General features: G+C 47.6%; 2 protein-coding genes across 2 annotated transcripts in view; one reads left to right on the top strand and one right to left on the bottom strand.

The window, feature by feature from the left end:
- The window catches only part of IL17D (interleukin 17D), a 47,866-nt gene that overhangs the window by 20,799 nt on the left and 12,132 nt on the right, over window positions 1-14,935 (top strand). The gene's annotated exons all lie outside the window — the stretch shown is intronic.
- On the bottom strand, window positions 10-14,295 carry EEF1AKMT1 (EEF1A lysine methyltransferase 1). The gene is made up of 5 exons (XM_081045898.1): window positions 14,265-14,295; window positions 9,293-9,451; window positions 5,655-5,737; window positions 3,958-4,238; window positions 10-2,610 (listed from the first exon to the last, which is right to left on the bottom strand). The coding sequence occupies exons 2-5, from the start codon at window positions 9,434-9,436 to the stop codon at window positions 2,474-2,476; spliced, it is 645 nt and encodes a 214-aa protein (XP_080902024.1). The 5' UTR covers window positions 9,437-9,451; window positions 14,265-14,295; the 3' UTR covers window positions 10-2,473.

Raw genomic sequence — 14,935 nt, 5'->3', positions numbered from 1 at the left:
CAAGCTGTTCATTCTCCACGGTCTGTTTATTGCTCCAGCAGTTTGTCACTTCCAAGTGCCTGCGTTTCTTGGTGTAAAAGGTAAGTTTAAAACGAAGTCCCTAAGCAGCAGCGACTGGATGCAATATGCTGGACTCAGAGGGCAGTGACCCAGTAGGGGAGATAATGAATGTGTCAATGAATAATGAGTTTATTGGACAGAATTTGGTTCTCGTTAAAATTAGAGGTTTGTTTTGAGATGGAGGGGTTGTGGTGTTCTAGCAGACTAATAGGGAAATTTACAGCCAGAGAAATCACACCAGCCAAAGTTCACACACGTTACCAGGCTCGTGTCACTGACGCAAGCAGGCGCTGTGTTTCCAGGCGTTGCAGAGTAGCAACTCACTATTTAAGTTTTGTACCTTCTTCCTTCTCACAAAGGGCCACAGTGCCTGTTCCTTCAAGTGGTTCTGTCTTGAGGGTTTCATGGCAACCCTCAGAATGCCGGGACTGTGGTTATTGCAGAAATTTGTCCAACAAACCGACAGTATTTTTATCGTATGCTTGTTTTGGAAAACCAGAATCATTTGGGAATAGCAGTCCAAAGACATTGGCACATGCCAGCCATTCCACTTTCGGGACAAGTGGCCCACACTTCTGGTTGGATTGCATCTCTTCTATCACAGCAAAGGGAAAGGGGTCGGTTTCAGGAACTGGTCCCTGCTCTGACTGAGGAGGGGTGCAGTGGAGCCAGTACGGGGCCATCTGAAACGGTGCTCAGGAGCTTCCGTTTGCTCTTGTCCAACACCCCGGCACACAGCTGAGTGTCACTTACCAGAAACCTTGGAGTTGCTGGCCAAACTGCAGTTACGGCCCTCCATGTGCGTGCTCACACACATACCTGGTCTAAGCTTACAAAGATGTCACACAATACCTTGGGTTTTATGGTCCTGTGTGAGGGGTGCGACAAGGTCACCTGTGGAGAAGTTTGGCACGCAGGCAGTCCCACGTGAGGGCATGGCCCAGCCTCCTCGGTCCCCAAACTGGTGGCCCTGTGCACTGTGTCTGCCGAGGGTGAGACAGGCAGGGAGTGACCAGGAGTGGTCCTCACTGCCGGAGGCTGCTGGGCAAAGGAGCAGACGGGAGACAGATATGGGCAGCTTGGAACCAGAGTCATGGAAAAGTGTCCAAAGCAGTGAAACACATGTTGGCTGCTTATTAAACAAAATATAATTTCAGTTTATGTGTCAGGCTTTGCCCCTCCTCTCCCACCCCCTGAGAAATAAGATTTCTCTCCTCATCTAAATGCTAGGTCTACAGAACGACTAAAATCTGTTATTCCTAGGCTGCTGTTGGTCCACAATTCCTAAGTTACATTTCTACACGATTCGTTAGGAAAATGTGTTACTGCATTAGGTACATTTTAGAAACTGCTTCATAGGAAATGATATGCTAGGGATTATTTTTAAAGAACACTTATACTTGACACTCTCCCACAGCATGACAACTGAGGTCTGAGAAAGAACAGGACTAGCCCCACATAGGCCGCATGCAGGCCCCAGCACACGCTCTCTGGGATATGCTGGGTTTTGCTGGGACTGCCGTGAAAACAATGCCCCAGTCTCTGATTTTCAACCTCATGTCACAGAAAACTGCAAAAATACCAGAGGTCTGTTTAGCCTTCACCCTGTCTCCCCCAGCAGTGCCACCTCACATAACTACTACGTCACAACAACAGATGGGTGCGGGCACCGTCCAAGGCCGCACAGTCCACCAGCTGTCCACACACGCGATTGTGCGGAGTTGTCACGTGTATGGACTTGTGTCACCATCGAGAGTCCCAGCACCACCAAGTCCCCCCAGCCCGTCCCAGCCTCTGCCGCCCACTGATCTGTCCTCCGTGCGACAGTGCTCTTCTGTAAATGGAAACGCAGTCTGGGCCCCGCCATCCACCCACATGCGGGTACCAGCAGCGGGTCCGGGGTTGCTAAGGTGGAGGGAGGATGTTTCGAACAGTACTGGGGTCCAGCACACGCCCCACATCCATCTGCTTTGGCGTTGGGTTTGCAGATAGTGCTTCCATGTTTTCAGGAGAGTCGGAACCTTTGCTGTGGCCGAGGTGACAGTCCCACAGGTTCTGGGACACCAGTGCCCCAGGCGAGTCGTGTGTCCCCAAGGGGGGCTGGGTCCTCCAGGAGGGTGGTGTGCAGCCAGAAGGAGTCCACTGGGGACAGAGGGCCCAAGGCAGAGGCCGTAGTCTCTCCGAACCAGGTGCTGGCCGAGCCACCAAGCTGTCCATACTTCTGTCACCAACACTAAGTGAGGACAGCAGCCAGATGGGTCTGAGATTTCTTCCAACTACATCCCACAGATTCAAGCTGAACAAAGCCTGAGCTCTGAGGCGCTCGGCGAAGCCCGGGGAAGCCCCTGCCCCCACCTTGTGAGCTGCTGTGCGCAGAGGTCTCGGCGCTGTGACATGGCATCCTTTCCGACACTCAGACATGGTGACCCAGCCCAGAGTCGTAGTTCGCATAACAGCGGAACTCATTGGCCAACACTCGGCGGTGTGTCGGGAGGAAGCTGCAGGGTGTCACTCCCAGGAGCCTGGCTGCCTCCTCCTCCATGACAGCACCTGAGGACACACCAGATGGGCTGAAACAGGCAGCCTGCTGGGGCGCCGGGCAGCGATCCCGCACTCAGCAAACGCAGGAGTTAACCTCTGGTCCCCTTTATTTTCTGCCACACACTTGCAGAGTACCCTTTTTATTTAATAAATAATTTTTCCTACATCTGAAAAGCTGATGCTTTTCAGCTTTCGAAACATTTTATTCCACAAAGCAACATGACGACAGCAAAAGTACCAAAAACAGCTCTTTTCCAACTTAGATCAAAAACCCTTTCCAGTAATGTGCGGTCTTGCAAACCCGTGGGCACATTCACCCCCCGCCCTTGGCTGACCAATCCCAGGTCCCTCAGCCCGTCCCCAGCCACTGCTGTGGACACCACGCACGGGCGGGAGGCCCACACTGACCCGGACACGTTCCCTGCCACTCCCCGTGTGCACAGCCCAGCGCTTTTGCTTCCAGCCTCGTCGGAGGGCATCTTCCCTCCCCCCACTTCCAGCTCCACACGCTGTGCCAGCCCGTCTGCCCACAGTCCCTTGTCTAAAGCATAGTGCTTTAGACGAACTGGATCCTGTCCCTTTGGGGCGGGGCACTTTAAGAGGAAATCCGAACTCCGCCCAGCACCTGGGTCCCCGGGGCCCCGAGGTCACCGCTGCACGCTGCTGCTCGCACAGAGCACCCGGGGGAGCTGAAGCACAGCCCGCTGTTCCGATTCCTTCGTCACTTACCAGGATTAGGAATTCATTTCTTCTGTGTTTTGTTGCATTTTTTAACCTAACCCCTAACACCAAGTGTATGCTGCACGAGGTCATCAGGTACCAGCTGAGAAGCTGGGCTCAGCCATCCAATGAACAACCGTAAATGAAGACGATTGGAGTTGGGTCACACAATTCCACAACGGAGTGACGGCCCCACTGCTCAGCCCGGGGACCAGGTGACAGCACCAAAGGCCCTGACACCAGGCTGCCCAGACCAGAGGACAAGCCACCGTTTTAGTTCTCGGTCAAATTTCAGCACATCCTTCTTAAGCAGCCGCTACCTGAGTGTCCCCAGGAAGGACACTTGTGCTTTAATAAGCCTACTCTCTCGCTGAGCTGACCCTTGGCTGTCACCGCCTCCACAGGCCCCACCGAGTGCAGAGGCTGGGCGGCCACCAATGAGGATGCTGGTGACAGAACCTCACGGTGCTCATGGCCCGTATGCGCGTCGGCGGGCAGTGTTGTCAGTCCCCGTTTGCAGTGAGGGAACTGGGCAGAGAGGACGGAACCCCGAAGGCCACGGTGAGCGGGAGGCTCAGGGTGTGAGGCCGAATGTCTCCCACAGCTCCTGGCACCGAGCTTACGAGCCGCACTCACCTGTGCACAGCAGAATCTTGCCCCGAGTCAGGTACCGCACAGTCTCGGCCGTTTTCTTGAGACAGTCCACAGAGAGGTAGGGGGGATCTGCTATCACGACGTCAAAGCTGTGCGCAGCGACGTCCTCAGGTAAGTCCAGGGGGCGGCTGTAATCGTAGAAGATGAAGTCCTCCCCGTACACGGCGAACCTCCGGTCAAACTCAAACAAGCAGACGGAAGCGAGCTCGCTGCTCAGCTCCCTCAGCTTCTGGTAAACGCTGGGCGTGCTCACGCACGCCACCCTGAGGAGAGTGCGAGAAGCACAGGGAGCGGCGTCGGCGCTCGGCTCCCGGCGCCGGACGTTTCAGAGGAAACTTCATGCCCTCACTTTTGAGGAATCTGGTATTTAGAATCTGCAACTCGTAATTTTAAGGTATGAAAGGGATAAATGTGCTTTTCACAACAAAAACAATGTAAACATTAGAGACACATTACCTATTATTTTCACATTCCTTTAACATTTCGAACACTTTTAGTCAAACTAAACACTTTGAAGTTATTTTGTAATATTCATCATCTTGAAAGAACCCCAAATAACTGCCTCAGTAACTCCAACTTTCCAAAAAGATACATTAAAACTAGGTCCCAGTGCAGACAAGCTGCGCAAAGAAACAGCGGCAGCTGCAGGTTCTGAGTGGGTGGCCTGGGTGCAGCTGTTCCAAGAGTTCACTTGTAAAACCGACTGCAAACAAGCTACAAGGAGCTACAACATAGAATTAGTGGACTGTGGCCCACCTGTCACGGGGTACTGTGGCTCCGCCCGCCCCAGGACACTCCCGGAGCACAAGAGGAGGTCAGGTGCACCGTCACGGTCGTCGCACAGGACAGTGTGGAAGGACACTGACTTTTCTCAATCCTTTGTAACTTTTAGGTGTTTCTCATGCATAAAAGAATACTTCCCTTAAAAATTAAACTCAGATTTAACCCTGTGAGACGCATTTGTCACCAGTTACAGCGTCACATGTCCGGGCTAGGTGCCCAGGCTGCTGGACAGGCTTCTCAGCCCAAACACACCCGGAAGAGCATCCGCACGCCGGCCCCGGCTCCTAGCTTCTGTGGGAAACGTGACGTGCCAGTGTGGGGTGGCAGGGACCACCTAGCCTGGGGGCAGGGGGACATGCGGCTACTTGTTCCCTGTGCTGCAATGTCACAGGTTACAAATCCAGAAGTGCCAATATAAACATGTTATGTAGAAATATAGGTGTAAATACCAAAGAATATTGAAAGGGAGCTGACAAAACGCGGAGGTGGACAAGGGGAACATAAGCAATGGGTAGTTTTTTGAACAAGCCTTTAGGACCATGACTTTAAAATATACGTATGTAACATCTAAACAAGTTAACGAAAAAGAAAACCTACATTGTTAAAACTTCAGAAAGGTCAAACATTAGGATTTTTTCCTTTAACACAAACTCAAGGGGCAGTGAAGAAAGCAGCAGCCTAGCAAACCTCAGAGGACAGAGATGAGACGCCCCACACTGAACAGATTCTAAGGTGTCCAACGCTGTCTGGGAGCCCTCTTCCCCCTCGTGATCACAGACCGCCATCCACAGTGTTTGCAGGTGACAGCCCAGACTGCTTACGCACCATTTCGGCTAGGAAGGACATTTAAAGCATTATTGTAGATTAAGACAAAAGAGGAACAGTTTCTAGCTCACCTGCCACCTTCCCCAGCAGCCGCGATGGCTTCCTTGGCAAGTCGCAGAGCTGTCTCCTGGCTGTACCAAAACTGGCTCAATTGCTGTGACAAGGGATGAGTTGAAATCGTTTTAGAATTGGCATAAATATTGTTTTGAATCTGTATGTATTTAAATTTTTTTTGTGTTCTCTTCGGCAGCACATATACTAAATTTTTTTAACTGTAGATTTTTTAATTACCTTAAATTAATAGCAGGCCCTAACTATTAGGTTGGTGCAAAAGTAATTGCGGTTTAAAAGGTTAAAAAAAAGTGAAAACCGCAATTACTTTTGCACCAACCTAATAATTAATGGCGTGTATGCCCGGATCATCAAGGACTGCTAACATCACCAAAGGAGACAACAGCTTTTCCAGATGAAGAGTGTACTCTCCTTTGTAGGAGTCCTGCCAAAAAAACTGCACCTGAATCTGATTAAGCTCCAGATTGAACCACCAACTCACAGGTGTTAGCCCACACCCAGGGCGCCCCTCTCAGGTGGCCTCCTGTCTGCATCTGACCTAGGCTTCCTGAATTACTGTTTTCCCCTCAAGGGTGAGATGTTTGGTTTTCATCTTGCTCCTTCTATTCATGCTGGCTGACGATTTCTTTTCAAATTTCTAGTTACCCTTAATTATCCACTCACATTTATACATTAAGGATGACTTTAATAGAAAAAGTGGATTCTTCGGCAATGCATTAGGCCCACTTCTCCCTTGAATGGCAGCGCCAGGGCAAGTCGTGTGCTGACAGCTCAGAAATGCAGGTTTTAAATGTTTACAAAAGAACATATGATTTTTCAATACATGCAAGAAGAAAGCATTTCATAAAATTCAACACCCCTCCATAATTTAAAACAAACTCTTAGCAAATTAGGAATTGTAGGGAACTTCTTTAAACTGATCACGGGCATCTAAAAGAATGACAGCCGGCCCGGCCCCGGTGGCTCAGGCGGTAGAGCTTCATGCTCCTAACTCCAAAGGCTGCCGGTTCGATTCCCACATGGGCCAGTGGGCTCTCAACCACAGGGTTGCCAGCTCAATTCTCGACTCCTGCAAGGGATGGTGGGCAGCGCCCCCTGCAAGTAAGATTGAACACGGCACCTTGAACTGAGCTGCCGCTGAGCTCCCGGATGGCCCAGTTGGTTGGAGCGCATCCTCTCAACCACAAGGTTGCTAGTTCGACTCCTGCAAGGGATGGTGGGCTGCGCCCCCTGCAACTAGAAGATGGCAACTGGAACTGGAGCTGAGCTGCGCCCTCCACAACTAAGACTGAAAGGACAACTTGACTTGGAAAAAAGACCTGGAAGTACACACTGTTCCCCAATTAAGTCCTGTTCCCCTGCCCCAATAAAATCTTTAAAAAAATAAAATAAAATAAAAATTAAAAAATGACAGCCAATATCATACTCATAGTAACAATCTTTTCCCCCATGAGATTAGGAACAAGGCAAGAATGTCTGCTTTCAATGTCTTATTCAACACTTTACTGCGAGACCTAGCCACTGCATTAGAACATGAAAAGAAGAAAAAAAGGAGTGAAACTGTAATATTTGCATGTTATGATCGTTTCCCTAGAAAATACCAAGGAAAAAGTATTTCTGAAGACCGATGTTAATTTGATATATGTACATATGAAGTCACGTCTCTGTCTGTACCTATGTCTGCATGTCTGTCTAACCATTCTCAGCTACAGGAAAGACGCACGTTGACACCGTCTCTCTGCTTAGAGTAAACCCTGGGGACATAGCATGGAGGGGCTTCTGCTTCACAAGATTTGGGCGGAGGCCCTTTTCTGATGGCTAGCGAGCTGCCCTTCTCCCTCACTGGGCGTGCCACACTGTCAGGGCACAGGACAGGTTTTGGCTCTACTCATATTTTAAAATATAAAAATCTTACTCTTTATGTATTACATTAATTCAAAAAGACATAGGCACGTTGCATTATTTACAACAGCCAAGATATGGAAGCAACCTATGTGTCCGTTGATAGACAACTGGATAAATTGTATACAACAGAATATTACTCGGCCATAAAAAAGAATATCTTTCCATTTGTAACAACATGGATGGAACTAGAGGGTATTTGCTGAGTGGAGTCAGTAAGACAAGTGCCATATGATGTCACTTATATGTGGAATCTAAAAAAACAAAGTAAACGAACAAACAAAACAGGAGCAGACTCATACATACAGAGAACATTTTGATGGGAGGAGGTTGGGGGGCAGGGTGAAAAAAGGGGAAAGGATTAAGAAATACAAATTCGCAAGAGCATTTGAGATCCCAACATATGTCGTCAGTTTGGCCCAAGTAAACTCTTACAAAAATTCAAAACATTTTTTTAAAAGTACAAATTTGCAGTTATAAAAAGTCACAGGGGTGTAAAATACAGCACAGGGAATACAGTCAATAATATTGTGACAACGCAGTACGGTGTCAGATGGTTGCTGGACTTACCACGGTGATCACTGCTTTAGGTGTATAAAGGTTGAATAACTATGGTGTACACCTGACTAATATAATAATGAATATCAACTGTAATTGAAAACCTAAAATTTTTTTAATTAAAAAAGTGTCAAAATTATAAAAATAGTTAATTCTAAGTAATGGGATTAGGGCTACTTTATATTTTCATATACTTTCTATAGATTACTTTTAGAATCAGAACAAAGCACATAGTATTTTAAAAATTAAGCAGAAAGAAAAGAGAAAGAGATGGGCTACTCAAGAATAATGCAGGTCTTCAAGTTTCTAGTATTAACCACCTACAGAAGAGTCAAGCTGGAAAAACAGAAAGAAGGGGAGTAGTGAGAAAGAGGCTTCTGGGTCGGAGTAACACTGAGAGTAATGGAAAGAAACATTTTTATCATATTCAGTTTCACACAGATGGTAAATAGGAAAATTTTACATAACTTAAGAAATCCAAACTTGACAGAATGTAAAAGACTGTAAGAAAAAGGAAACCAACAAGCACATGAAAGCTTTCTCTCAGTTGCAAAGGGATGGAGAAAGACACAGTATCACCCAGGACAGTCAAGACAATTCAAGCCTCATCTAACTTCTCAACTATTGCCTTTGAAAATTCAAATTTGTATGTTCCAGCTCAGGTTAGGAGTTTCCCTGAACTCACTTTTTTCTTTCTTTTAACTTCTATTTTTAATTGTACCTAAAAATAGTTAAAATACACATCATGCTATTCATACCTTCTGGAAAACTCCCTTTCATCAATGTTTCATCACATATGGAAGCCCAGCAACCCACTGCTGCAGGGACACATTTTCCCTTCCCACAGGGTTGCTGGGCTCCACAGAGCAGCAGCCTGCAGCTGCACACAGGAAGGAGGCACGCCTTTGCACTGGACATAATGACATGCCATCCCCTGTGGAAAAGTCCCCTCCTCTGATCATCAACCAGCCTGAGAGCAGAACCAGCTAGTCTGCATTTATGCCGTCTTAAAATATTCACACACTGCTTGCTGGTTCAGCTCCCCAAATAGGTTATCAGGTCCCAAAGGACAGGTGACATAGATTTGGGTGTTTGCAGGGCATAGACACACACTGGACTGGCTCCAGAACAGGTTTCACACCAGTACTTCCTGAGAGATCCAGACGCATTCACATACCCAGTTCTCTTCTATTACTCCAATGTTGTATTTGTCATCCCCACTTGGGTCAGGGTGTTGCTTCTGCTCAGCATAAAATTCCTGGAGAGCTGCTAAGGTGTGGGAAGAAAGCTGGAGGACATCGTCATCGTCTGAGTCACTCATCTCACAAATTGTGACCTGCAGATAAAGAGCTGTGAGTTTTTTTCCTTCCCATCAAATAATAAAACAATTTTACCTCACAGCAAGGATCTAAACTGAAGGTGTGTTTTCTAAGGGAAACATACATATTTAAATGAGATTAAATATCTACAGAGGTTGTCCACAGAACTACCAGTTTAACAAATGCAGAATTTTCCAGTATTTCTTGTCAACGAAAAATACATTCAGCCTAAGAGAAAGCTTGTAAGTTTATTTCAGCCAAACTGAGGACAATTGCCGGGAAGCAGTCTCAACGGATTCAGAAAATGCTCCAGCAAATGGCCATTTTGCAACTTATCCTGTTTCCCCGAAAATAAGACCTAGCCGGACAATCAGCTCTTTTGCTGCAAAAGACGCATTAGAGCTGATTGTCCGGCTAGGTCTTATTTTCGGGGAAACACAGCATTTTATACAGTAGAATCAAAGGAGGAAGGTTACATGAAATCCACTGATTGCAGATTAAGGGAGTGGGAGAAAACAAAGCGGGAAATCTCTAGGATTGAATAAAAAGAAAAATGGAGACACACACTTCTTTTACATTGGTGGGTACAGGACAGTTAATAGCATTTTACAGCACATAGAGATGGTATTTGGGGAACAAGAGAACAATGAGGGATTTTGTAGTTTCCTGCTCTGGTGTGGTGGGTTGTGCCTCCTGGGGCAAGTGGGGGGGTCCGGAAAGAGATTCCTCTGACATTCCAAGGGTCTGTTATCTTAGATGCAAAAAGACAACAGACAGGCTCACTTAAGGTAAAGACTGACCTTTGTCAAGGAAGCTATAGACCAAGGATGTGACTTGCCACCATGGCCCACCTTAGTTAGGAATTTTTTATGCTCACGCCACCCTATGTGGTTATTTTCACTCTTGAGCTTGTCAGGTTTAACATGTGCACTCGGCTTTAACAAATAAGATTTTCATTTTGATTCCTTGCAGAACAAAATTTTCACCATAAATATCTGAAGATATTTTGATTTCTCCTAGTACCCCAAAGGCCATATGCAGAAATTTCACAGTAGAGTCTCTGAATCAGAGATCTTTTTATACTTGACAGTCACTGTCCAGGTGATCTAAGGCTCCTGGGTGTTACTGATAAAACAAGGATTGATTAAAGAGGAGCATATAAAGATGTGAAAAATAAAAGGGGTGACGAAGAGAAAAAGTAAAAGAGAGAAAAGAAAGGTGTTTCTGTAGAACTGATGGCCAGGCACAATTACTTCTTGGGTACCGGAGTCAGCCAAACTGCAAGATTAAGGCACAGCCCTCCTTCAGCCAACTCTGCCCAAGACCCCAGACAACTGCAAGGTCAGGGGCTTCCCCAAACCACCCTTATGTTCAATAAATTGCTCGAAAGATTCACGGGACTCACTGAAAACAATTATACTCACATTTGTTACACGGAAAGGGTACAAAGGAGAACCAGCCAAGGAAGAGATACATAGGGCAGAGTCTGGGAGAGTCCCAAACAGGAAGCTTCCACGGCCTCAGGAAGCATCACCCTCCTGGCAGGTGACAATATGCATAGAGTCCTGCCAACTGGAGGCTCGGCTGAGCGTCAGTGTCTAGTCTGTATTGAGCCTTCGTGGCATTGGCATGACTAACTCCATCACTACCCACCTGGATGAAGTCCGTCTCCAGCTCCAGGTCCCTGACTGGGGCTGATATGACCTGAGGATCCTCCATGAATGACATTCCTATTACTTGGGAAAGTGTTCACAGGTTACCTGTCAAAGGCCAACCTCTCTTGGGTGAGGTCCGATTCCTTACTACACAGGAACCAAACACATTTCTAAATCGTTATCTAAGAGCACAAAAACAGCTCCTACCCTTAATATTATAAGATCGGGTCTTAGATTAATTTTTGCTCCAAAAGACACATTAGAGCTGACTGGCCGGCGAGGTCTTAATTTGGGGAAACACGATACTTGCTTTTTGAAATATGTCTCAGTTTTACAGCAAGTGATGTGCTGAAAGCAGAAATTATTCAAGAGCTTCGGCACTTGCTCTCTTCCTACTGCAAGGCCTGTGTGGGTTTATCAGCTCCAAAGCCTTAGCCTCAGGCCAGGGCCACCAAGGGCAGCTGGAATAGCAAGGCTAACACTAGTTCTGCAGGCCGTGGTAGTGTTCAAAAGACCGGGAGTCGCCACTTAAATGAGAAATGCGCCCAGATGCTTTGTTCTCCTTTTCAAAATAAAGAGCCAGCCATTCCACCTGAGAACCTCATAACAATAACAAAACCTTGAATGTACCAACTACTAACATACCAGTGTACTTTCAGGAATCTCAAGAACGACACAAAAGAAGGAAAATGCAGATGATTCCAGTTAAATGAAGCTCAGGAAAACGTAGATGAAAGCAAGTGAAAGAAAATCACAAGATTAAAGTCAGTGGTTCCCCCGGACATGAGAAAGGATTGGAGAAGAATACACATAATTTCTTAAATGTCTATTACATATCAGCAGACCTGTGCATTTGATTCTGTGGTAAAAAGTGCCTGAAATGGCTTCCAGCAGCTCGAACACAAAGAAAATTGCTCTGCAAATTACCAGGAGGTTCCATTTTGGTTGGGTATTCAGGATTGAAAGTTCCTTTCACTCGAAAAAAAATCGGACAACTATCACAATCCATGTCCCCTGGCAGAGGTGAAGTATACATCCAGCCCTGATCAAAGGTGCGTGACCATGTCTAGAAGAGTTGATGGACAAAAAAAAGTGTGTGTGTCCAAACTCACAGACGTATATCCTTGCTATAGACAGGAATATTTGAATTTTTATTTATTAATACTAAGCACTTTCCATAGCTGCATCTGGGGAGAAGTGCTTCAAATTGCAGCTTAAAACCTGTTAGCAAATCACTTAGAAATAAAAACATGAAAACCATAAAAACAAACCAGGTGACTTTAAGTACAAAAAAAGAATTCTAAAGAGCAGTTTAAGAAAACTCACGGCTCTGAAAAGAAAGAAATTTCAATCTCTATTTTGGTAGAATTTTATTTTAAAAGAAATAAAAATGTTATTTTAAAATTTCAAAAATTATTTTTTTTATTATTAAATTTATTGGGGTGACAAAAATATGGAACGCTTCACGAATTTGCGTGTCATCCTTGCGCAGGGGCCATGCTAATCTTCTCTGTATCGTTCCAATTTTAGTATATGTGCTGCCGAAGCGAGCACTCAAAAATTATTTTAAAGAAAGTTTATTTTAAAGCTGATGAAATGCATTCACTTGATAATCATTCGCTGAGGCACTACTTTGGACTAAGCACCATTCTGGGTGATGGGAGTCAAAGTGCCCGCCGCCTGGGAGCTTAGGCAAGGATAGAGGACAAACGGTAGAAATAAAAATGTATGTTGAACGATGACAAGATCAATGGAGGCACCTGTGAAGTGTCGGGTTCTGTGACTTCAGCGTTCTGGCTTTCCTACATTACTAAGGCGAACTTCAGGGGCACATCACCTAAGGGGGGAAAGTGAAACGACGACATAATAGACCTTACTAAAGACTAAATTAAATGAACCTTAGCTTTAATGTACTAATGTTGTTTTGCATAAGTCATCATGTAATAATTTTCTAAGTGGGTTTGTGAAATCGCTGTGGGAGATTTTCAAGTCCAGAAGAGTTGGGAGGTGCTGTGTTGTTTTTATGACGTTGAGCCTTATTACCTGGTCCACACTGCAGATCAACAGCTCTCAAAGGAGAGCCAGGTAAGATTTGCCTGCCCCCCACCCCAGGGGAACATCTGGGAAAGTCTGGAGGCATTTTTGTTTGTCACAACTGGAGAGGGTGTATGGCCTCTACCTAGTGGGGAGAGGCCAGGGAAGCTGGTAAACTCTGTACAAGGACAACCCTCCACCACAGAACTATGGGACCCCAAACGTCAGCAGTGCTAGGATTGAGGAACCCTGCTCTAGGCAGAAAGGCACAATTGTGACCATGTGGTGAGCCCTCTGCTGCAGGAGCTGCATTTCCTGCTGCAGATCAGTCAAGAGCACGTGCAGGCAGAGGATCGCAGTGAAACCACTGGTGGCTTAAGCTGGCCTTGAGGGAGAAGGCAGGATGGAGCATGAGGATGACACAAGAACAGTACGGCTCGTCCACGCGCAGCCTCAGCAGGGGGGAGTGGACTCCTAACGCGCTGTGCGGTTCCTTTGTATTTCTTTAAACTGCGCTCAACTAACGTAGCCTAAAAAGAACGTCCAGAGCCTGGGATTCCCACGTACCCATTTCACAAGACCGCCCCCACCTCATGTCGCACGGGCCACGCGCGCTCCCTGCAGGTAACTCCGAGAAGGCAGCGCGGTGCGTGGGAACCGCACTAACCCACGAACCCCGATTCCCCGGACCCCCCGCCGGCGTCAGCAGCGCGCTCCCCCGCGGTCCGGGAAGGGCCACGACCTGCCACCCTGTCCTCGTCTCCGCGTGTGCAGCTACCCCGCTTTCCAAGCGACGTACGCTGTTGTTTTTAAAATAACTTGAAGAAATCGAGTTAGAAGTGACGTCCAGTCCGGTCCTCTGGATCCCGTGTAACCACAACCCCTGTCCAGGGGCGGGGACCCCGCCCAAGCCCTCCCGGGACCCTCAGACTCCGTCCCGCTGTCCTTGGCGCCGGGACGGCCCAGCGGCCGCGCGGACCCCCACCGTCTCGGGGAAGGTCCAGGCCCCCTCTGAGCTCCCCCAGCTCGCTGGCCGCGCCCACACGCCATTGACTGGACCCGTCCTTCCCGACCGCACAGGAAAGCGGTGAGGAGCGAAGCCCCGCCGCCCACCCCACAGCCGCGCCGCCCGTCCACTCACCGCCACGCGTGCGCTGGGACTGCCGGGAGGGTAGGCGGGGCCCGCTGAGCCGCGCGTGAGCCTGCGCACGCGCAAGCCGCGCCCGAGCCGGGCGTGCGTCAGTCCCGGCCCCGCCAGCAGCGCGCGCGGCGGCTCCGCTCCCCCTCGTGCCTCAGGAAAGGCGGCGGTACGAAAAGGCAAGGTTTTAATTAGACCCCCTTCAAACTAAATGGATTCCATTTTGCACTTGAGGGATGTACATTTCACAAACATCCATCAAGGATTCATCTGTCTACTCTTATAATCGAGAAATCAAGACATTAAATAAGGACATCAATTATTATTAGAAAAAAACCCCTTTAAACCCTGCACTACAATCACATTTCTCGTCGGTACACTTTGCCTCCCCAAACTTAAACGTGGCTACTGGAAGTCCTGCCGCCCGCACTTCATATTTCGGGGTTGGCTGCGAAGAATGCGACATCTGGTTGGTGAAACCGTCGTCAGCCCGAAGACAGACCAGCTACTGATTCGCCGAATCATCTGTCAGCCAACAACATCGTTTATTAAAATGATTCCAAATATAGGTCCCTTTTTGGTGCGCTGGCTTGCTGTGCTGACTCTTCAAAGCTGTTAGTGTTTCACTTTTTGAGTGCATCCTTCAGTATGTATTAAACATCTAGCAAACGGGC

Source organism: Rhinolophus hipposideros, assembly GCF_964194185.1.
Source record: "Rhinolophus hipposideros genome assembly, chromosome: 4".
In the NCBI taxonomy this organism is placed as follows: Eukaryota; Metazoa; Chordata; class Mammalia; order Chiroptera; family Rhinolophidae; genus Rhinolophus; species Rhinolophus hipposideros.
This window is presented reverse-complemented; position numbering and strand designations above follow the sequence as displayed.

What these genes read in the sequence shown, in the direction of transcription:
- EEF1AKMT1 (XM_081045898.1), bottom strand. Translation starts at nt 9,436, where the DNA reads ATGAGTGACTCAGACGATGACGATGTCCTCCAGCTTTCTTCCCACACC. An exon ending in GCTGCTGGGGAAGGTGGCAG is followed by an intron (nt 4,239 to 5,654) that starts GTGAGCTAGAAA and finishes CACTCTCCTCAG; the next exon opens with GGTGGCGTGCGTGAGCACGC. An exon ending in CAAGATTCTGCTGTGCACAG is followed by an intron (nt 2,611 to 3,957) that starts GTGAGTGCGGCT and finishes GTGTGTCCTCAG; the next exon opens with GTGCTGTCATGGAGGAGGAG.